Genomic DNA, 24253 nt, shown 5'->3' on the forward strand with positions numbered 1-24253 from the left:
CCCAGCATTAGGCTCTTCTCTAGGGAGTCCTTCCTTCTCATTAGGTGCCCAAAGTATTTGAGTTTCATCTTCAGTATCTGGCCTTCTAAAGAGCAATCAGGGTTGATCTCCTCTAGGACTGACCGGTTTGATCGCCTTGCGGTCCAAGGGACTCACAGGAGTCTCATCCAGCACCACAATTCGAAGGCCTCAATCCTTTGGCGCTCAGCCTTCCTTATGGTCCAGCTTTCGCAGCCATACATTGCGACTGGGAAAACGCTGATGTCCACATGGCTTTACTAAACAAATATGCATGCACAAATAAATAAATTGGTACTTACCTGTGGTATAATTAAGTATGTCACCCAAAGGGCTCTGGCCTGCCTTGTTATAGGCAAAGACACTAATAAAATAGGTGAAGCCGCAGTCTGATTGGAAGTGACACTGGGTGTGTGATGTGTTGCAGTGCACCTCCAAGCCATCATCGCTTTTCACAAAGGCCACATAATAGTCACCCAGCTCCGCATCTGACCAGGACACTGCCAGGTTGCCTGGCTCGTCCTCTTCCATCATTATACTTCCTGGAGCACAAGGGACTGCACAGTCAATGTTTGAACAAAAGCATGTTTCAGTTTTTCTTATACAATTACACTGAATTTAAAAAAAAAAAAACCTTAATTAAGAAGATGTCTAGAAAATGTTCATTTGGTGCACATTTCAGGGGCTGCCTGTGCTTTTGTTGGATATAGTCTCCTACGAGCTCCTGTACTGGTGAATGAGTTTAAGAGCAAACTAAGTTGCACAATTTGCATAACAAATGACATGGCCAGCAGTATTTCCTGGGGAAAAGAAATCTGCCTCTTTTAGGGATAACAGTGCCTAGAAAACAGACAGTGCATTTGTGCATAATGCAATAGGACTGACCACAGGTTTGTGCCATGAACGTTTTTGAAAAATGAATTCAGTAAATATACTGCCTGTAGCATTAACAAGAGGCATAAAGGTCAAAATTAGCTAGTTTGCAAGCTGAATTTGGCATTTTGGGTACCAGGTAGCACTTCAGGCACCACTATTTTCCCCCTGTAACTTTTTTTTAAATTTGGGGCAGAGCAGAACACATGCAGCCAACCTCTGCTCCTCTAAAGGGTCGAATCTGGAATGCCTTTTTGGCTAAGGTCTACTCATTAACTAATGTAACTCTTTACTTCATTAAGCACTGCAGCAGTGTTTTGTTGTTTGTTTTGTTTTGTTTTTTGTGGGAAAGTGTTGGGTGGGAATCATTCACACACATCCCCCACAAAAGGTAGTCTGAAACAGAAAGAGGCCTGTCTCAGCACTAGAACAGTGAAGGAAGATCACAGAAAACTGTTACCAGGATGGCTGGCATAATAAATGTATGGCCAAGATGCAAAGCAGGATGCATAGCAAAGCTTGGCCATGGCTTTCAGGATGTGTGGGAGGAGTTCTAATGACCTCCCTGGAAGCAACCTCCCATACCCTTTTCCTCAAAAGTTCATCAGGACCAGCACCTGCATCCCTGGCTTAGCCAACTGAAGCCATAGGTCCCCTTAATTAATTCATTTTATTCTTAGGATGCAACTTTCCAAATAGCACCAAGTAGCTGGATCTCACAATCCTTTTAATTTCCAACAGTGCCTGCATCACCACTGCAGGGCCTGCAGTATATCTTGGGTTAATTAAGCCATGATTAGGCACACCATGTGTATGTATGACCACCATTTTGAATATGCAGCCCTGATTAGTTAGGGATTGTAGTGCGACATAATATAAATAAAACAATTCACATATAACCCTCAGTTGTTTAACCCTCACTTAACCTGTGATGGTCAGGTTCACACGACATTCCACAAGCCCTGATCTGAGATTGCATATTCAAAATGGCAGCTGTGTATGCCCTGTTAATTGTGAGTCAATCCAAGATAATTGTGGGTTAATTGACCCATGAGAAGGTGCTATATTATATGAACTGTTACTTTGCCTGAAGCTCCTATATTCCCACCACCAACACTCAACTTGGAGCCAGCCTTGGACACAATATCATTGCTCAGTTGACCCATACAAGCTACCTCTCCTTCCATCCCTAAATTTTGATTTTAGCTGTGCAGTTTTGTATCGCAGTCACTGATTTCACTATTGCCTTTGCAGTACAAATGGACCAAGACAGGTAAAAGACAGAGATGGGCTGAAGATGCAGACACGCTTAGAATGCAAGGTTCAGATGTATGCCAAATACTGATCCACATCTAAACTGCCATACAGATAAGCCCAACTGCTTTGCTTGCCCTCTGTTTCCTCTGTGCAGAAGACTTCTTGGAAAGGGATGTAATCAATAACCTTCCTTTAAGAATTATCACCAGTCTGCAAATGAATGAAGCCCCTGTTTCTTTATGACTTATGTTTCTCCATACAGCATGAATTACATATGGGGATTACTGCTGTTCACATACCAGTTTTGAAAGTTACACCTTCTGTCGGTGTGCTGGGACCAGCTTCATTGCTTGCTACAACCGAGAGGGAATACTTAGTCCCACACTCAAGGGGTGAGATTGTGCAGGAAGTGGAAGCTGTGCTACAGTTCAGGATGGACGTACTGCTGTAGGCTGTAATGAGGTACCTGGAAGCTCCTTCGGTTGGCAAGCAAGAAACAGTGGATGTCAAAGCTCCACTATCAAAAACCACTTGTACATCTCCAGGTGCATGAGGCCCTGTATCGTTAAAAAAGAGAGGGATTGCAAAAGTATTTTGAGTAGAAATTAGACTATATGAATGCATAAACTATATTTATTTTATTTATTAGATGTTTAACCTGCCCTATTAGCCACAAGGCTCCTATGAATGAGTAAAACTGTTTATTGTCGCAGCCATTGATTACAGCAATGACCGCTAGAAGTGGAAATATTGAAATATATAAAACACATTAAGATAATTCATAATCAATAATATATATTTATTATCCTGCACAGGGGTGGGAAATTAACTTGAAGCTTAGAAACTGAAAAGATGAATTTCATCATAGCTAATAGGGTAAAATTGTTATGGGATATGCACGGAACATTGATTTTCTCCAGTTTGGGCCAGCAAGTTTTCCCCATAAAGGAAAACTTTATTAAGTTCTAATAAACTGTAATTGAATGAAAAGTCCAATATTCAACTGATGTTTTCTGCTGCAGGATACCTGCTTGATAATATTTCAGGGATCTGTGGTGTTAGTATCTAGTTCTGGTTTTGTTGAATGTTTAATTATTGATTTTAAAAATGTGATGGGATATTTCCATTCCTCTTCATTTCCAAATTTATTCAGTTACATTTAAAATAAAACAGACATTCAAACACTTTTCATTAAGTCTATGGGCAGTACATTAGAACCTTTTATATTTCATTGTCATATTATGTCTGACTGTTCTTTGCCAAAATATATTTTCTTTGCTTTCCAGGCTGCTTCTTACTTGTTCTTTGGTTGTAGGTGAAATCATCTCCAGGTATCCCATTAGCATCCCAAGCATGTGCCTTGATGGTATAGAGCGCTCCTGGGTCCAGACTGGAAAATATCAGAGAGTTGTTGGTGGTATTTTCTTTCAACATACCACCCAAACCATCTGATCTCATGATAGACACGAAGAATCCAACAGCCAAATAGACAGCTCTCCAGCTCACCACAATGCTGTCATAACTTGGAGAATTTGCTATCAGGATTGGTGCCGCAAGCACTGTGAATGAGCAAATACATGTCAGGTTCAATGGAATTCTGTATCTGTGCAAGTGTGGACAAGATCTCACTGTAGGTTAGCAGCTTAGGGTTGCTGCCCATTGAACTTTTTGTACTTCAGTATACATTTTCATACACATACGCATATTCATATTGGAGTACAAAAGAGGTATACACACCTATCACTTGTGAAGGGCATATACATGTATAAACACATTCCTTTGTAATGTGTGGAAATGGGCACCCAGTGCCTCCATGATTCATTCTTTCCTGGCAGCCAATAATAGTAGATAAGTGCGATTCAAATCACTATTGAAAGGGATTGCTAAGTAGTTAACCAAGTAGTCAAAAACCAGTTTCTAATTCTTGCCTACCAGCTCATGTAAAGTGATGAGCAGAGACTCTGGCACCAATTGACACTTCGGTCTTCAAGCAAAGTTCCACGTAGAGTGCATCATACTGTTTAGTTTTTGAACTACACAGGCAGGACAGTATGAAGCAAAACCCATTTTCCAGGAAGAGATTGAGTGGGCATTGTCAGGGACAAACTGTTCCGAGCACCAGCCACCAGGTCAAGGATGCATGTTGGTTAAATCAAGGCCATGTCCAAGGCCACATCCAAGAGCACTCCCTATTTACACTGCTTTGGGAACACGCAGCTCTTCCACAGACATCTGGCTCAGCTTCTCGTACGTCAATTTTATTTTGCTTCACCCAATCCGCTTAAGGCCTTATTCAGAAATCATACTGCTGCTGTCCACACAACATAGAGTTGCAGATCATCAGCGTACTGATGACACGTAATTCCAGCAGGCCCATGGTAATATTAATTAAACAACATGAGGAATAAAATAGACTTCTGAAAAACTCCATGACAGTGCAGGTGGGGAAACATCTCAGATGCTGAACTATATTCACTGATATTTATTTATTATCGGTGAATATCACTGATACAATAATATATATCACTGAACCCCCTTTTCTAGAGAGGCCTGGCACAAATAAACAGAGCACAACTGGGTTCAGGAAAAAAGTTAGCCATGTTACAGCACTTGCCTAGGATTCAGCAACTCTTCTGAGCGGATTATTGTGTTGTCTGAAGCCACTTCTAGCCTTCCAGACTAGAAATCAGACCAAAATGGATGAAGGAAAGGTGCTAAACGCTTCTGTTGCGAATCTAACAACAGCGAGCATCTGCATTGTCTAGATGAATTTGAAAGTACCTGTCTTTGCCTTCTTTGACGGTGAGGGCAGGCTCCTTCCTCCAGCGTTTATAGATTGGATGGTGATTTTATACAGGGTCGCAGCCTTCAATCCTGTCACGGTGCCTGGAGAATTTGCGATTATTGTTGCAATGAGTGACTCTCCATCCTGTGCTGTCAGCAAGTAACTGGATGCCCCAGCGACAGCTGCCCATTCCACCGTGATACTGCTGCTCAGCTTTGAATAGGCTTGTTCGATAATGGGAATCTCAGGAGCTTGAAAAAAGGGAGGAAGGACCACGGTCATTTCAAAGTCAGCAGACACGTTGCCATCCAAGGACATTGCTTTGTGGAATGTGACGGATCACTTGGACAGTCTGAGCTCAGTGAGGGTCGCTTTTGATGGCTTTCCTTTCAACTCAAATGGTGTAGGCAGAATGTATTACTTACCCGTCCCCGGTGCCTGATATATGACCAAAGATCATGTTTGTCTTGAAAAACCGGACTAATCCTTATCCGAGGAGCACAAGAGCAGCATTTGCAGAATAGCATTTTTATGACCTGTAGGCACAAAACAGGCTTCTGTCTTTCATCAGCCACCCGGTCACAGGTTTTGGCACTCCACTCGGAATGGTGTCAGAAAGGGCTGCACAGCGCAATATCCTACTCGCTCCAATACACCCAATGGCAACCAGGAACATCAGAATAGCAAGCCCTTTTGCTCCCCTGCTTAGTCCTCCCATGGGTATTCCAGAGGACACTGTGGGGACCCCAAAGTGACTCCTCATCCCTGTTGCAAGTGCGAGCATTTAGGGCTTGTGGCAGCTTTTTGCCCATTAACAAACTGCCGGGCCAACTTTCACAGTTCCCCTTTTGAGAGCTCTTGCAGTCCCTCCAAGTTCCCCAGCTGTACCTTAGAATGACTGCTCAGGTTGCCGAGTACCTTTAAAATTATCCCCCACCCCCACCGCCCAATTCTTGCAATTAAAATTGTTTTAAAAAATCTTGCCGCCTTTTTGCAACCGTGGCAAACCACAGTTAGGCGGGAGCGATGATGAGGAGATTGGGGTGGATGATGGACAAGGGGATGCTGTCAGTCAAAGTCACGCAGGTTCCTATGCTGTCCGGTATCCCCAGGCGTAGGAAGCAATTGACAGCCGGCAATATGCTTTCAAAGCTGCAAGTAATCCTTGCTGGCAAAGGGGCCCATTCACCACCTGGTCTGCAGCTGGTCTCCTCTGGGCATTTTTGCAGGAAGCTCATGCGCCATATTTTTTGACATATTTTGCCCTCAGTACCTTACATTCACTGGCTGAAGACTAAGCTACATGTTCCATTAAATATATAGATTGAAAATAGTGTTTTTTGTTTCTACTTCCACAGGAATAGGAGGGGCTCCAGCACCTAACATGGGGGAGGTTTCTTCCTCCACATGTGTAGGGGGCAGGATTTAACAAGGAGGCAGATCATTAGGTGGGAAGTTTAAACATCCCCTACATGTAACCTCACACACTTACTTGATGGTAAAACAAAACAAAAGATTCATCTGTATGCTATTCAGAGAGCAGCCATTTAAACTCTGCATGTGCACTACAGTCCGGTGTGCTATGAAAAACAACTAACGAAGGACTAAACGCTCCTAGAAACCCAAAGCAGCCACCTGCATGGACGGCTGCGTGCTGCTTCCCTGAGCGATTCTTTGCCTTTGCCTCTAAAATGGGTGAGCAATTTGGCCAGAACAGACTCACACAGGTACACTTGTGATTCTGCTCCTCTTCGGGTGGGCAATTCGGACATTAAAGGATGCCTTTCCCAGGGCAAGGGTAAATGTGCAGCTAGGTAATTTTAGACTCAGATCTAATGGTCTTATCAGAGAGGGTGTCTTTGGACGTCAATGCACATTCTTTTGCTTGCTTCAAAATGGAGTGACCCATCCCTATAAAGTTTGAAACCGTTCTTGCTCATCTGGTTGCATACCTGACTTTTGCCCTGGATGATATTATGAGGTGAGAGTGAAGTGACTAAACAGACCTCCAAGTTTAATTCAGAGAAAAGTGCTTCAGCAGTGTGAAGTTTGGAAAAATGGTTCTAGAGTTTAAAACACACACACACACCCCAAAATTCGTGTGGTGGTGGTGGACAGAAAAGACCTCACAAAATGGATGTATGTGACCTCAACCAAAGCCAAAAGAAAGTAAAATAGAAAGATATCCATGCAAGCCTACACTGTGAAACACAGCCAACAATTTCATACCAAATAAAAACATGGTTTCAGTGACCTTGGCTCTATTACATGGATTATTCTTCCACAAGCAGGACAAGCTCTTCTTGAACAATATGCCCATTGAAGTAAGCCAAGGCCTTCTTTCATTCAGTGTTAGTCAGGCAGATCATCAGATACGTCCTCCTTTTCCACTATTTGTAATTATGTTAAATGTTGTTTAATAAAGGGCTGTAGCTAGGAATTGTTCAGAAACAGGAGGAATTGCTACAGATCTCTCATCTTTCTTTAACGAATGCTTTCCAACTTCACGACAAATACTTTTCATTGAAATAATATCTGAAATGTGTATCTGTATTCATATTATCCATAGCAGTTTCTTCAAGTTAAAATTTACATGGGGTGTTCATTCTATTCTATTTCATTACATAACTGTGGGTTCAGACAAGAACTTTCCCAGCCCGTTGGAGATGCCAGAGATCAAACATGGGTTGTTTTGCATGCAAAGGATGAGCTCCAGAACGCTAGGACATCTATTCAAGCCTATAGTGGGTCTTAAAGTAGTAACCCAAGAAAGTTAACCTGGAATTAAACCCTGACACACCATCACCCAGTTTCACTAGTCATGCAAGCATAGGAGTTTCTTTACAACAATAGGCCAGAATGCATCAGATGGTCTTCCTGTTCTCACCCCCTAGAATGCTTTCCTGGTGAAGGTTACTTGATGATCTAAGCAACTACAAACCTCTCCTCTACCTTACTCCCTCTCTGCTGTCCTTCAGAATTCAACAACAGCCGGACCTGACCAAAACACCCTGATGGAATGACTCAGTTTGCAGAAGAAGAGGAAGATCAAATTTGAGCTGGATTTAATCCACAAAGGAAGCCATAGTCTTGAGTTGTCTGAGTAGGGCTGCCAAGGACAGGCCATTTTGAAGGACATTTGCTCACAGGGCAGCCATTGGAGATGACTTGGTGGCCCTTAACAACAACAAATGCAGGGCAGGGAAACAGTGGAGGCAACCTCAGCTCTTTACTCCTTCCAGCATACAATTCAGCTAGCTGTCTAATTTTAGCCATCAGATATGGCACTTCATATTAGCATCATTCGGATTCACATAGGATAGGCAGTCACCTTTCCTCCCTGCCCTTCCCTAATGTCTCCTTTATTGTTTTTCAGAGGCCGCTTTCACAGTCTTGAAGAAGCTGCGGGCACCATTCTTTCTCTGCTGGCTAGTGGGGCGGGGGAACCTGATTGCAGATTTGCAGCACCAAGGTTGGAGCAATTTCCTGCCTTTGCATCTCGGTGTCCAACACTGTCTAGGGGGCAGAAGATCAGTAGATTAACTGTGTGCATGATCAGAGTCTTTGTCTCCTTTTTTTCTTTCAAACGTTCATTACAGCATGTTCGTATGAAACTAAAACCAGTTTTTGGGAACTTTCAGTGAACTTGTTAAATACACACACCCTGACTCATTTGTTAAACTATCTCATACTTACCTGTTAATTGCATTGTCTGTGCTTCAGCCATTATAACTCCATTTTTATCAATAGCATCCACCTTTACAGTGTGAACTGTGTTGGGAGACAGCAATCCTACAGTGCCTACAAGCGTAACATCACTGAAATGGACCGACAAAGAGTGCGTGACTGCATTCACAGGGGTTGCCATGACTCTATAAGAAAAAGCTCCGGGAAACTTGGACCATCGTAGATAAATACTTCTTGATGTCACTTCATGAACAGATACAGTGAAACCTAGAAAATTAACAACTCAAATTCAGTTTCCTCCTAATGAAATAGTTGTGGCTTCAGTCTAAACAAGAGCATAAACCATCTACTGGTTTATTCATAATTCCATTTCCCCCAGGGAATTCTGGGATCAGCGAAGGAGCAGAGACAGGTCAACTTGAAACGTTAAGGGCCTCACCAAGCTAAAGTTTTCTGACTTCTTTGTGGAAAATCATGAGTTCAACTAGTTTAAAGATAATACACATTTATTGGATAGATAGACCTGTGAATACATGGATTTGCTACTGTTGGCTTTATACATGGTTATTCTTGCTTTCTATAGCTGACAATGGAACCAATGCACCTGCACTCTTCACAATTATTTTGCCATTTCTCTGACTCTGCAAACCAAAAATGCTGACCTATCTCTCATGAGAAAAACAATTATGTTATTTATCCTCCGTTTTAGAGATCTGGCATGCAATAGGAGGGTTAGGCTGTAATTTGATATGCACTTATCAGGGAACTCAATGGGGCTTACTTCTGAATAGTTCTAGGCAGGATTATGCTCTTTTGGTGCACTGTAGAGGTTAGGCGAATAAACTGTGAAGCAGAACATTCCTGATTAAGTATGAGCTCGGCCAATACTCCTTAGGCTGCCTTAAACAAAGCTCAGTCTTTCACAAATCTTGCACCCATCTATAACATGAGAGTGGCAATAATACTGGCTGCATTACAGGATATTTTTAAGACTTACAACCCAATCCTATACACGCATATTTGGACAAAAGTCCCACCAAGAACCAGTTTGGTTGCAGTGTTGGACTAGAGTTCAGGAGATACAGGTTCTAATCCCCATTGGGCCATGAAACTCACAGAGTATGTTTAGTCCAGTCACTGACTCTCATCCAAACCTACCTCACAGGGTTGTTGTAAGGATAAAAGGGAGAGGAGGATCATGTAAGTCGTACTGGATTCCTTGCAAGATGTAAAAAGGCAGGGTAAGACTAGGATGTAATAATAACAATAATGACATTTACACTGACAAGTGTGTATAGGGTTGCAAACTGCCATGCTAACAAATATCAAGCAATCACATTTACACAACATTTTTGCGATTGCTTAATATTCTTTTTCACACAATGTGCTCAGAGAAGAATATCTGTTTATTAATATCTTCAAGCATATCATGGTGGACAGAATAAATTAAGAGAAAGAAACTGAATTTGAACAGAATGTTATTAAATCTCACTTAATTTTTCTCCAGTAGAAAAGCTAATACAATACTGTTATTAACTGCACTAAAAAGTATTCAAAAATTTCAAAATAAGTGTAATTTAACTAATGTGAATAAGTATAACTTTAAAAGTAAATAATTGGATTGGGTTCTTGAACTTTTTAATTGCCAAGGAATACCACTATGATTTATTTTGATACTAAAATTTTATAGATTAGTAAAAGCTGTTGTTTGCCTTTCTCTCTCTGTGTGTATATATGTATTGTGCTTTATGAATAAATTAAGGTAATGAATTTATAAATGAAAAAGACCAATGTTTAGGGAAATGGTTTCAAATTTATTAAGCTCTAAAAGATATACCAAACAAGCACTTTTCCAGTTTACTTAGATGCCCATTTAAAAAAAAACTGCAAAAGAAAAATTTTCAAATTTTACCTGTATTAGCTGAAATGATCTGTAAAAGATGGTTTAGAGAATTAGTAACACAGGGAGAAATACTCTTCAAAAATATTTAATATGTTATTAAATAAAACTCAGAAGTAAGTCTTAGTATTTTAAGCAGAAAGACTCTCCAGTGCTGAATTTAGAACTGCAGCATTATACATACAATAAACAATGACTTTCCTAAATAAAACAGCTGTGAATAACTATCACAATATCTCATATTATTCCGACTGATTAAATATGAAGGTATGTACAACAGCCAAAAAGCTATGAATGAGCTTTGGCAAGGATCATGAAGATTGTGTTACCCTTTCGCTCTTCTGTCATTTCCTTCCTGCCTTTTGATTCAAAATGGAAAGTTTCCAGTCGTTGACTGATTAGCATGGCAATCTCAGACTTATTTCTTTGACACGTCTTTTCATTCTGACCACCTCATCTCCCAAATCTGCTGAAAAAAATCCTTACATAGAGGAAGCCTTCTATCACTGATCTCACTAAACATCCAAATGACCATTCCATATCTATCATTGAAGCCCACCAAGGGGATGTATATTTTCATGTGAACAAGAATCTGGAGGACCTCAATTTAGCGAAGGAATGATCTCAGGAAGGTTATCTGTCCTGACTTTTAATGATTCTTTAGCAATAAATTCTCTTAATGAGCCAAGCTTGGTTTCTTACTTATCTCTGCTCTTACACGGTCCCTGGTAAAATTCAGCCCCATTGACTGAGTTTTTCTGCTTTGCTAAAACCGAGTGTCACACAGGGATGTACTGAACACTGGGGGGGGGGGGGGGGCACCAGCTGCTATGTATAACTTGTTACCTAGTACAGCTGAATCAGGGCCAAAAGATTTAAAATGGCAGCATCATAAATCTTCATTCACAAACCAGTCAAGCAGAATGGCTGGACTAATGCATGTTTAGGTTAACTGAAACTAAGTTTAGATTCACTGATCAAGACTTTAGTATGCACAGTTACCTAAAAGTAAACCCAATTCAGCTCAAGGATACATACAACCAAATATGTATGCATAGCATTGCACTGTTAATATGCTTCTAATATGCTTCTTCAAAACCTTGTTATGAAATAAGCTGAAATGAAAATAAGTGATTATCTTTTTATTCAACCTTCATTTTAATAATCAAGGGTTTTAGATGTTTTAAGATTTTTTTCTCAGTTCTCACAGTCACATTTTCTATTTTCTATCTTTTCCTTCCTTTTCAGTTTATAATGTTCAGTTCTATATGTTTTTAATAATTGTGGTTTTATTATTATATTTTACACTATTACACTATTTTATACTATGTAAGCCATTCCGAGCGCTTGCACGGAAAGATGGGATATAAATGTTTGTAATAAATAAATAAATATACCTATTACAGAGTGCACTCATAGCAATAAGAGAGTTCAGAGGTTAAAATTAAACATAACTATGACCACAACAAGGCTATGAAGATTCTAGAGAAATCCCTTTGACTAGAAGCTTCACACAAACAACTCAATCTTTTTATTTTGTCTAAGGATTGAGTTCTTTGTGTCACAATAAAGTTCATGTACCTCTTGAGTTATCCCACAAGAAGATAACATCCGTATAATACAGAAAAAAGAATAATTTAGTGATGATGATGAAGAGGTTAATTTATTATATTGCACTCAACAAAATTTGACTTGATCCCTTAATTAAGGAACTAGGCATATTTTAGCAGTTTAAAGGTTGCTTTCATATAATCTAAAATATTTAAAGTAAAACCAGCATCATTTTAAAGCAATACAATATTAAATACAATATTTAAAAAATGAAAATAGGGATACATACAAAATGTCAGACTGAATATTAATTTAAAAAGCAGCAACAGTTAATTTCTGGAAATGTTTATGGAGCAAACTGCTGGGACTCACCATTTTAAAGCTGATGAGAATTAATCCAGACAATATTAAGTGCTCACATCTCCTTCTAACCATTCTTGAAGTGAGCTTTTAGTTCCCAGTTCACTTACTCTTATAATGAGATCACTGTACAGAAGTTAACAGAAATCACCTTCTTTTAAAAAGATATCAGTTAAGTCTTGGTCCATGAGAGTACAGATGTCTATTGCTCCTCCTACTGTCGGATCCAGCCCATGGAGTATAGATTGAGCTCAGTTAACTATATTTTTCTATTTTGCTTAACATGCACAGTTCTACTATCTAGCTGAACATGGAAGGAAATGTTACATTTTTCTTCTTTCCTCTCTTACATACATTTACATGTATTTTCAGCTCAAAAGTGATACCACTTTTGAGCTGAAAACAGCTCCAGCTATTTACAGTGCAATCCCATACATGATCAACTCAGAGACAAATTAACTAATTTTAAATAGTACGTATGTGTACAAGGTTAGGCTTGCGCAGTTAGTTGTTTTACACTCCAATACTTTCTTATTCCCCCACTGAATTATGCTTCAGTTTAATTTCCTCATTCATTTCATATACAAAAGTCTTGGGCCTATATTTTGGCAGAGGGCAAACAGTTGTGCTGGAAAAGCAAAATCATGAATGCGTCATCAAATGTTACGCAAGATGGTTTTCTGCCTTTCTCTTGTCACAGGAGTGTCACCGTGTTGTTTCTTCTTCACCTGGGTTCTGAATGACCGTCATTGTTCAATGGATAAGAAAAACATTGCAATTGGCAGTGGCTAAAACACTTTTGGAATTGTATCTGAAAAACAGATTATAGCTGTCTAATGATGCATTTCTATCAAGGTTAGGCAGAATACAGAGCCTACAACTGCCAGCATCCCATAGTAAGACATATTTGCTAGGGCGTTCTGGGGGTTGTAACCCTCTTTCCTGTCAAAACTAACATAGGATTGCGCTTAAAAAAAAAAAAAAGCAATCAATAAAGATGCAAATTTATTCAAATTAAATGGTGATCCCCTTTGTCCTGCCTCAAGTTTTAAAATCCATATAATACTTATGTAACTGAAGCTATTATGGATTTTCTGACTACCAACACTGCCACTGTTATCCTTAATATGCTTTAAGAGTATCTTTATGGTTACTTTGTAATAATTCAAAATAAAAGTTTCACACCATCTTTTCCTTGAAGCAACTGGATTTCTGTGGCTGGTATCAAAGAAGACTCAGAAGAACCTATAAGGCCATCAGGTCCGACTCCCTGTTCAATGCAGAAGCCCAAGTTAAAGCATCCCTACCAAGATGGCTGTTCAGCTGCCTCTTGAATGCCTCCTACAACCTCCTCAGATAATTGGTTCTATTGCCAGACTACTCTAACAGTCAGGAATTTTTTCCAGATGTCTGGCTGAAATCGGACTTCCAGTAACTTAAGCTCATTATTCCACATCCTGCATTCTGGGATGATGGAGAAGAGATCCTGGCCCTCCAATGTGAGACAGCCTTTCAAGTACTTGAAAAGTGCTATTGTATCTCCAGTCTTCTTTTCAGGGCTAAACATGCCCAGCTCTTTCAATCTCTCCTCACAGGGCTTTGTTTCCAGACCCCCGATCATCTTTGTCTGATTACATCAAGGTATGAGAAATCCTATAGCTTCTTCGGCCCTGAACCAGCCCCTGCCAGACAGGTTCAGTGGCCCAGGGTGAAAAGGTAAAAAGGAGGATGGAGAAGTGTAAATCCATCTTCCTCTTGCCTCCTCACTAGCAACAGCTCTGTAGGGTGTGGAATACTTGGAAGATTGTGAGATTGGAGACTTCCTTCTAAAAGGACACAATCCATGGGATCAAGACAGCAATATGTATTTAATGGAGAACTCATGGGCCTTTGTTCTGAGTCCTGGGATTAGGTTATCAGTTCACAGAATGAACTGGCTAAGAATATACCTGTTTCCAAGGAATACTCACGTATTGTCTAAACCTCCCTAAATGACGTTCCAGGGAATCAGGGATAACTGGCACATCCCATGCCAGCAAATAAAACCAGTAGCATGCACAATTGTCTTCATCAATTCATTTTCCTGGGTCAGATTTCCCTTCCAATCTGTTAAGTCTATCAGTGTAATTTCTATGTACCAAAAATGGGGAACAGCTTCCTGGCAGGGGCTGCGAGAAGTGATGCATTATATACTTGCTTGGAGACTACTACTGTACCCATTTTCAAAGGAAACATAGAAACAGAGCGAGTCAGAAGGGGCCTCCCGGGCCATCTAGTCTGACCTCTGGCACCAGCCAGCTCCGCTCACAACATGCCCATCATGTGCATGTCCAGTCTTTCTTTGAACGCCCTCACCAATGGGGCCTCAATGACCTCTCGTGGAAACCCATTCCACACCCTCGGTAGCAAAACTAACAAAGAGATTTGTGACACCTTGAAGACTACAAAATCTATCCTGGCATGAGCTTTTATGGACTAAGGTCTGATAAGTGGAGTCTGGTCCACAAGCTTAAGTCTCTAAAAATCTGGTGGTTTGCAAGATCTTTGCCGTTTTGACTGGTTAGCACCCATCGTTTTGAATGCATTTTGAAAATATTGTATGGACACTACTGCCTTGCTTTAAAATAACTGCATTTTCCCCATTGTTCTCTTGTATTTAGGATAAATATCACTTTGGTGATGCCTTAATCCTTTAAAACACCACACTTGTAGCTTTATCATTTTGCATCTCTTTCTGCCTCAGGGTTAAAACCCCATTTCAGAGCAGCCCTTTACAGCCACACTCTAGTAGCGAATAGGACTGCAGCCAAAAGGGTGTAGCCCAAGCCATTTGGGGCTTATTCCTAGGCATACATGACATGCTACTTCCATGCTGTAAGTTGTAGGACCCTTTCTCCCATCTATGATCACACCCTTATTCTAGCACAGGCTTTCATGGACTGCAGTCCACTTCAGCAGATGCAAGATGGTGCTTCTGCCAAACTCAACGTGTTGGGCCAGAATCCCAGGACAGTTAGGCAGAAAAAGCCTTGCAACTCCCGGCCTGCAGGACTTCTTGTTCCCCATGGTGACCGCAGAACCCTGGGAACGGTGCAAGTCCTTTTCCCAAAGATTGTGCACCGAGTTTCCAGGGCGCCGCCAAACTCTCCGTTGCAGCAGACGACAGAGGCAGGCTTCGTCCCGAAGAACCAACGAGCGCAGCCAGCTCGAGACGGCAAGCCGGCCCCCCGCCCCGTGCAGCCCCCTTTTCTCCCCCCGCCTTTCACCGCGCAAAATCCCCCCGCTGCTTCGCCAAGAGGCGCTGCCTTGCCGCTCGCCCGCCCGCCCTCTGCAGCAAGACGCGCCTCTGCAGCCAGCCCATGGCCGCGCCTTCAGCTCGGAAGAGGGCTGGGCTTCGACGCCGCAGACTTGCAGCGGCAGCCCGTCCCGACGGTCCCCCTACACGCGCATCGTGCGGCCGAAAGGGCGGCGGCGAGTCCGCAGAGCGAGGGGCGCGGCGATCGGCACGGGGCATGGCCGCCGCCGCCGCCGCCTCCGCCTCCGCCTCCTAGAGTGCGGGCCTCCCCCGGCAAGCCTGCGACGGTGCAAGCGCGGAGGCAAGATGGCGCCTGCAGCCGCCGCGAGCGCAGACCGCGGGCTGAAAAGCCTGGTGTGGCAGAGTGAGTGTCGGGGGCCGGGGCCTCTCTCTCCCCTTCCTCCTCCTTCCCCAAGGAGCGCCCGCTAGGAATCGGCGGGGCGTGCCGCGGCAGCCCCGGGCGGGCCTGGCTGGACGTGCCTTGGCTGTCGCCGGAAGGGAGGAAGCGATGGGGAGGGCGGGGAGAACGCGCATTTGGCACCGGGGTGGTCTGGGCTTGGGGGGCTGAGAGAACCCCCCGTTTTTAGCTAGCCCTCTGCTGCGCCTTTATAACTGTCTCTGGGCGTGCAAAAAATAAAAATAAAAAATAGAGAGACGAACCCTTCTCTTCCCCTTCCAAATTTTTTACGACAAGCTGGTGCTTAAAAAAAAAGTCGTTTCTGCAAACAAGGGGACAGCAGTAACGCTGTTCGTTTCCTTCCTGATCGATCATTGTGCACGCAGCTGGATCGCGTCCCTCCACTTTCTAGTAATCCTTTATTTGAAAATTAATATGTCAGCCCTGGGAACAGGTGGAGAAATGTAACAGCCAAGGTGACCCTGGAAGCGTTGTGGGTGAACGGGGATTTGAACCTGAGCCTTGGGTCGAGGAACGATCTGATCAGTAGTTGTTGGGAGAAGAGGAAACCTTTGGCGTTGTGAGCACAGAATGCGATGATTCTGCTAATTCTGGAGGGGGGGGAGCAAGGGCTGGATTTTGAGGTAGGGAGGAGTGGAAATAATTTGTGATGGAGAATGTGGTTGGTTTTTATAAGCATCTGTAAGAGGGGCACTTTGGAATCTAGGGTGTGATGGGGATGTAAGAGACAGGAAGATTTTTATCTCGGTTGACGCTCCAGTCATTACTTTCTACAGTAATGTTTCCTCACACAAACACACTCAATGACCATCACAGCATAGATTCTAAAATGGATGAAATACTTGATGGAAGAAGAGATGGGTTGATGGGCACTTGGGTTCTAACTCCTGCTTTGCTATGAAATGGACTGGATAATTAAGGGTTAGCCACACATATTTTGTGCCAATTTAGCAATGCTGTAAGAATAAGCTAGCATTACCCTGTGTGCATCATCCTGAGGTCCCTGGAGGGCGAGAAAACAAATTGGAAAAAAAAATGTAAGCAAGAGGACAATCTTATTCACAGTCAAACAAAAACGTACCTGGCTGGAGGGATGCTGGGAACAGTAGGCTTTTTTAAAGGATACAATTGTATCCTAAAACACCCTTCAAGGGATGAAATCATATGGGTGGTATTCTCAGTTATTGTAAGCCGCTGAAAATGGAACCTTTGCAAGAGAAGTAGAGGTAAACTTTGCTTCCCTAACCTCACATCCTGCATTTTTCCTGGGGTTTTTCCATCTACCCAGAACACAGCAGAAGGGAGGGAAAAAGACTCAGGATCGCTCCTATCTTAGCTTCTCAAGGCTCTTCCACTTACCACCCTTTTTCCTGCATTGAATTGCTGACTTCAACAAGCAGCTGACATGGTTCTTTCCATGTTAACTGAAAGGTGAGCAGGATTGGGGTCCTGATTCCCCATTTCTTGGTTCAGGGAAGCTGAAATATCCTGTGGCTTTTTAAATGCTGCCTAGGGGCCATAGGATTGCCTGACCTTCTGTTTCCAGGAGATCTGGGTGTTTAAATGGTTGTATCTGGGCTATTGAAGAACAGAATGATATAAAGATTATAAGGTTTTTGTTGTTCAGTTATTTGGTTGGAAACCTTTCCTCCAAGCCATATGCATATATGGTCTTCCAGGTAATGCCTCTCAGTCCTGGATAAGCACAGTAATAAAAAAGGCAGTATGTGACCAGAGCGACAAAGTCTTAAAAAAAAGTTTGAGGTAGAGTTGAGTGTATGTTACTTTCAGGTGTGTTGGCTTTGGTAGGAATAGAAATTAAAATTGCAATCCTGTGTAGAGTTGAATATATGAAAGATGGTTTTGGTGAGTCCGCCTTTCTAATAATACACAGGAATGAGCTCCATGTGTGCTATTTGAGCTGGTTTATTTCTTTCCAAACTTGAGGTTGAGATGGCAGGTGAAGGGGTGTGTTACATGCAGGATCTTTATTTATTTATTTATTTAGAGTATTTGTATGCCGTCCCATCGCGTAGCCTCTGGATGGCTTACATAAAATAAAATAAAACATAATACAAATAAAATCCAGATCCACCCTGGCTGCAGATTAAAACCTATAAGCTGATGTTAAAAGTTATTAAAATATTGTTGAAATAGAAAGGTCTTAGCCTGGTGCTAATAAACAAATAACGACAGCGCCAGGTGGACCTCTCTTGGGAGCGCATTCCATAGGTGGTGTGCCACCACAGAGAAAGCCCTCCTCCGGGATCTTCTTAGCAATCTGGGTCCCTACAATATAATAAGCTTCTTTGGTGCATTTTAAAATTTCTTAGTTTTTTATTCTTTCAGACCTAAAAAAGCAGTGGTGGTATAATTTATTTTGTGCCCTACAGTTTGACCAACAGTAAGGAACGTTGTTTCTGCAGCAACATTTGTTTCCTACTTTTACAAGTGTAGTTATTTAATGTTTCCTCTCTGTTTGTGTATTTAACCATAAATCTTTATGGCCATCCATCTGAACTCCCATGAGTGAAGGCTATTACTTTGTAACATTAGCATCCCACATTCTCTGAAACAGAATTATTGAAGTTATTTGAAGAATAGACACATTTTTCATCTGGAATAATGTATATCTTGTATACAGGAACAGCTGCCTTTAGTTAATTAACTTCTAGACTGCCCATTAGCTGGAGAAGTCTGTTTGTTTGTTTAAGATATTTGTATGCCGTCCTTTGCGAGAGCCTCAGGACGGCTTACACAAATAAAATTCAATACATAACACTATAACATAAATTAATGACCCACTCTGGCTGCAATTAAGATATGGTAATAAAATTCAATATTCAATATTAAATAGATGGAGCACCATCGCAGAGAAGGCCCTCCTCCGGGTACTCTGTCTCCTGATATCTTTCACAGAGGGTTCCTGGAGGAGGGCTTCTGCTGCCGATCTCAGGGGGCGGTAGGGCAAATAGGCAAATATTTACTAGTATTATTACTAGCATCATTATGAAGAATTGCATAATACTTCAGGCATCCTGACTGTGTTGACACATCCGGACAATAAGGAAATCCTTATTAATTATAGAAGCCTTTGTGGAACTTCATTATAGATGATGGTGAAATATTTCAGTAGTTTCCAGTTGGAGACAAACATTTTTTACTTTTGTTGATGATAATACTAGTTTTAGGGTTTCTGGAGTAGGAATTCTCAGAGAAGGGTTTTCTTAAAAAAATGCAGCAGCTTCTAGTACTGTTTAATGCAGCTATGAACAGACATATGCCTAGAAAACACTACTCTGTTCCTAAATATGCTTTTTAAAATGAAAAACTTTTAAGTGGTGGCAAGTTGATGGCATTTAGCAACAGCAAAAACAATACTAGCTTCTGTATTGGGGAAGAGCGGCATCTTCACCCTTTAATTCCCTTTAGCTTGTTCCCACATTTTTGCTTGTTCCCTGTCCTTCATTGTTTCACTAAGCATTGGTGCAGCAAACCATGGGAGCTCAGAGATGGCCAGTGGTTATTCTCTGTTTGTACATGACTACAAACTGGATTATCAGTACTCAGGTATGATACCCAGGTTTGGTGGAAAGCTAAATTATTATTTTTTGAAACCACTCCAGTTGGGAGGGTCAAGTAGATAGAGCTGATTTTCAGGGTTAGAGGTGTAGTACATTCTCTTTGTTTGTTTATGCATTCTTTAAGAAGCTATACCTGGATAGCGTGAGATGCAGCACAAAGATTGAGCTTGTTCAACTGAAATATTGTTGATATTACGTTTTTAGAGGTGCATCTTTGTGTCTATAAAGGACCCTTTCCCAAGCAGGAGCCTTACAGATGTTTTGGATTTTAACTCGTACCAGCACTGGCTAGCATTGCGAAGGATGGAAATGCTAAGAATTGTAGTGCAGGTCATCTTAAAATCATCTGGTTGGGGAAGGCAAGAGACTAAGGAGGCAATCTTATAAATACGTGGAAGGAATTAAGCAATTGGTTCTCCTTGCTTGTCTACAAGTTCATGCTGGTGATCTTGTTGAATATGATAGAAATTTAATTCTGACAAGGTGTCACCCTGTATAAATAAATCTGTTTTTCCTGATTGTATTAGTCTACAATGTGTAATATATAGATGGCATTATATAATTTCAAAGAATAAACACTATGTGGAGAGGCAGTATTGCTATGCTAAAGCATCTCTTGTCAGCCAAAAGAGCTGTGTGAAATACAGCAGTTTCGAAAAACAAATTGTATTATCCCAGCTAGAAGACAGAGCAAATCAAAACATATTTATAGGGAAAACATCTGGAAGGGTAATTATGTTTTTATCTAAATGCTAAGGAGACCACAGCCAAAGCCTTGAATAGTGCTTCCTTTTCTTGGATATTACAGGAAGAATGGTGGGTTGCAGAATGTTATTTATCTTAAGTCTTTCTAAATATTGGCATTCCCTTCATGATACTTCTTAAAAACAAGTAAACAAAATGTGAAAAGGAGATCCTGCAAGTGCAGAATTTCCTAATGTGCATGTAGACTTCTGTTAAATTAGTCATCTTTTGAAGCAGAAAGAGAAATAGCCATGTGCTACAACTTTTGGGGGCAAGCAGCGAGGAACGCAAATGGAAATATTTTCTTTAACCAAATACATCCAGATCTAAGTCCAGATCCTTTATTTTTGGATCTACAGTAATGCAGAGGTGTATGAATAGCTTAGTTGCCATATCCTTTGAGTTTGTTTTGGGTCTTTTCTGAAGATGGTTTTGGTCCTGTTGCACTGAGGTGTAGGTAGGGGGGGGTGTGTGTGTGTGTGTACACATGCAACATTTTTCTTCTGCTAAAAGGCCATCTGAATGGCTTCATGACTATCCCCTGCCCAAGTGATGTTGATCTGTATCTCACAGTGTCTGATAGCAATTCAGATTCTGCAGTTAAGTTGCCAAAAACTTAATATCAGCACAGCACTGAGTGCTGTGTCAAGTGTGAATCAGTCTTCAGGAATGCTTTCCTCTGTCTTTCCCTTGCATGAAATTATTTCACACACTCCCCCATCCCTAGTTTGCCCCACACAATTTACTGTTTTATCCGGATTGGACTGACAAACTGGTTTGTGTTTACCATGCTTTGCAAGTTGGATGGAATAGCGAACTTAAGAAAGGTGGAAATGGGGAAGTGAGTTGTTGTGGTTTAGGTTGCTAAGTTAAATCATGCTCGGATCAAGCTGATAAAGTAGGAAGCTTGGGAGATTAAGAAATTAATATATTCGGACTTTTAAAATGCTATGATTTTTACATTTTCTTGCTGCTATATTCTGTAATACTAGGTTGTTGAGAATTCCAACACAAAGGGTCAGTTCTTTTGAACTGGTGGTATTTAGCAACACAGAACATAAAGGGTGTGTGTGTGTGTGTGTGAGAGAGAGAGAGAGAGAGAGACAGACAGACAGACAGACAGACAGAGAGTGTTAAAGGAATGGGTTCATTTGCAGGGTCAAATGTTTTCTTTACTGAGCTGGGTAGTGTCATGTTGTAACAATACTGATATTTGAACTGGCAATTTCTTTTTCAGAGCTAAAAACAGAAGTATTTGATGACTGTAGGAAAGAAGAAGAGTGGAAGGTAAGGGTAAGCTTAATTGTAATCCATGGCTAAATTGCTGTATTCAGGCTTTCCAGGGGAGTCAGAACTAATTTGCTAAGGCTTTTAAGTGTGAGGGGAATTGACCAATGACATGAGAGCTCAAAATTGCTGGGTCAGTTCAGTTGGGTGTGCCAGGCAAAGAGGGTTCACAGTCCATGGCTGCACACATCTGCAATATGACTGTTTGAGTAATAAAACAAAGCAGTTCAGCTTCTTACTAATTATGCAGGCATTGTTACAGGTTCCAGAAAATAATAGCAATCTTCCATATTTTATACCTCATTTCAAAGGCTTGGGAGGGATAACAAGCATAATATGGACTGTCTTAAATATGTGCCCAGACACTTTAAGTTGGTACATAATACAACAACCACACTTCTAACTCTGATATTATTCCATTTGTATTGACTGTGGATTGGTGCATGGGTCAAATCCAAAGTGCTGGTTTTAACCTTACAAATCCTAAACAGTCTGGAACCAAGATTTCTGGTGAACTGCAAGTCGTCCTGAGATCTTGTATAATAGAATGGCATACAAAAGCTTTTAATAAGTAAATAATAAATAAATACCTTTTCTTCCTTTAAACATGAAGAAGGTGAATGAATGAAATATGGCTTTCTCAGCTGTGGTGCTAAGATGGTGGAAAGTCCTCATGAAGGAGATCTGTGTAGGTCAATTGGTCATACTTTAGTAAGAAAGAAAAACCTTATTTAGTTGTTTGGGACAAATTAACATTAAACATTATGTTCCTGTGAAATACACTGTTATTTTGAGTAGCATTTTCTTTTGATGCTGTATTTGTGAGCTGTTTGTGGTCTTTAGGGACCATGGGGGGATACAGAATATTCTTTCACTTAATTTCATTTATTACATTTCTATACTGCTCAGTAGCCGAAGCTTTTTAGGCACTTTACATCAGTAAGCAGCTATAGATATAGACAGATAGAAATAGATACAATGAGCAGAAGAATATAGTATCTATAAATATAGATATGACAGATGAATATAAGACAGTGCAATTCAGTGAGGCTGCCTATAACTCTTGGAGCTTGGAAGAGTATGGGCATCCTATGCATGACAGAAAGAGTGTGGATGTGAAGGTCACCTTTGTTCCTCTTCCAGTTTTTAACTATGTGTTTGGTCCCAGAATGTGAGCAGAAGAAGCACTGTCAGGATACTGCTTAAGCTAGTGGAATCTCCCTCCCTTCCTCTCTCTCTCCCTCCCTCCCATGAGCCCATCTCCAAGGTTGCTGTTGCTGAGGACACAGTTCTTTCTGCAGTGGCAAGTTTCTGAGCTGATCTCCAAATTATCCTTTGTCCCTCTAGAATTGGTCTAGTGGCCATAGAAATTGTTCCTCAAATAAATATTTATAATGCAAGTATTTATATGCTTAGTGATTTACTGCATTTTACTTATATATGAGTAAATAACTGAATATATTAGAAGTTACAGTAGTAAATTCATAGTTAAGCAAACTATGCAAAGCTGCAAATTCATTCTTATTAATGACTGGGTGCAAAATCCTATTTGAATACAAGAGTATAGAATTGGATCTAGTTGTCTAAAGTACTACTTTGTTTTTTGTTTTTTGTTTAAATAAAGATAATTCTTCTAGATGACTTCACCACAAAGCTTCTGTCGTCATGTGGTAAAATGACGGATTTATTAGCTGAGGGGATAACAGGTAAGTACCTGCTAAGCAGACTTCTGTAATCCTGGAATATGTGAGAACTAGTTTTGCCAGCTGAAATGGTTGTGGAGACCTTCTTTCTGCTTGAAAAAATTGCTTTCATTCAGCTTCTTTAAAACAGTTCAGACAAAGCAAATTTGTAAGAAAGAATTTTAAATAGTGTTGCACCCACTGATTAAATTAGCTGCAGTCGGTTTTCTTTGAAATCAGTGGAACTCAAGCCAAGACTGACATTTCTCATTGTTTTTAGTGGCATCTAAATTCTCTTAACTTAGCCTTGACCCTCTATATTAACTTTCCCCAACTTGGTGCCTTCCAGATATTTTGGACTTCAACTACCCTTATCATGGCCAGTGGTGAGGAATTCTGGGAGATGTAGTCAAAAAGAACCGGGGGCACAAGGCTGACATAGAAGTTACTTGGTTAAACCTATGTGCATGTGAGATGCACAAGGTACAAGGTTCCTAGGTCCTTCACAGTTCAAATCTCTTATAATCACCTGAACTTTAACTTCAGTAATTTTGTCTAAAGTTTTTGTGGTTTGGGATGAGACAGTCCCCTATGGCAACACATTAACAATAGTTAGAGAGCGGTTTCCTTTTAATTACAGAATAAGGTAACTTGTCTGAAACACAAATAGAGCTAGACTGAAGAGAAATGTTAATAAGTCCTTTCAGTGCGCCCAGCTGCCATCTAGAACTAGCAAATCTTTATCAGAGTTCATATGTTTTCAAATGTAAATTCTTTAGAAGTTTATTTTTGCCTAATTAGGATCTTTTTCC

General features: G+C 41.0%; 2 protein-coding genes across 2 annotated transcripts in view; one reads left to right on the forward strand and one right to left on the reverse strand.

Moving 5' to 3' along the window:
- The window catches only part of FNDC7 (fibronectin type III domain containing 7), a 25475-nt gene extending 12969 nt beyond the window's left edge, over positions 1-12506 (reverse strand). Inside the window, exons 1-7 of the mRNA XM_044432253.1 lie at positions 12444-12506; positions 10533-10551; positions 8630-8887; positions 4930-5184; positions 3447-3707; positions 2448-2705; positions 321-575 (exon numbers count right to left, since the gene is read on the reverse strand). Coding sequence (XP_044288188.1) covers positions 321-575; positions 2448-2705; positions 3447-3707; positions 4930-5184; positions 8630-8887; positions 10533-10551; positions 12444-12506 — 1369 coding nt within the window. The remainder of the gene's footprint in view (positions 1-320; positions 576-2447; positions 2706-3446; positions 3708-4929; positions 5185-8629; positions 8888-10532; positions 10552-12443) is intronic.
- Positions 12507-15939: 3433 nt separating this feature from the next.
- The window catches only part of STXBP3 (syntaxin binding protein 3), a 29663-nt gene continuing 21349 nt past the window's right edge, over positions 15940-24253 (forward strand). The window contains exons 1-3 of the mRNA XM_044432388.1: positions 15940-16090; positions 21710-21759; positions 23384-23465. Of these exons, the coding sequence (XP_044288323.1) occupies positions 16033-16090; positions 21710-21759; positions 23384-23465 (190 nt within the window). The 5' untranslated portion in view covers positions 15940-16032. The remainder of the gene's footprint in view (positions 16091-21709; positions 21760-23383; positions 23466-24253) is intronic.

The sequence above is a fragment of the Varanus komodoensis genome, unplaced genomic scaffold (assembly GCF_004798865.1).
Source record: "Varanus komodoensis strain SLA01 unplaced genomic scaffold, ASM479886v1 scaffold24, whole genome shotgun sequence".
Lineage (NCBI taxonomy): Eukaryota > Metazoa > Chordata > Lepidosauria > Squamata > Varanidae > Varanus > Varanus komodoensis.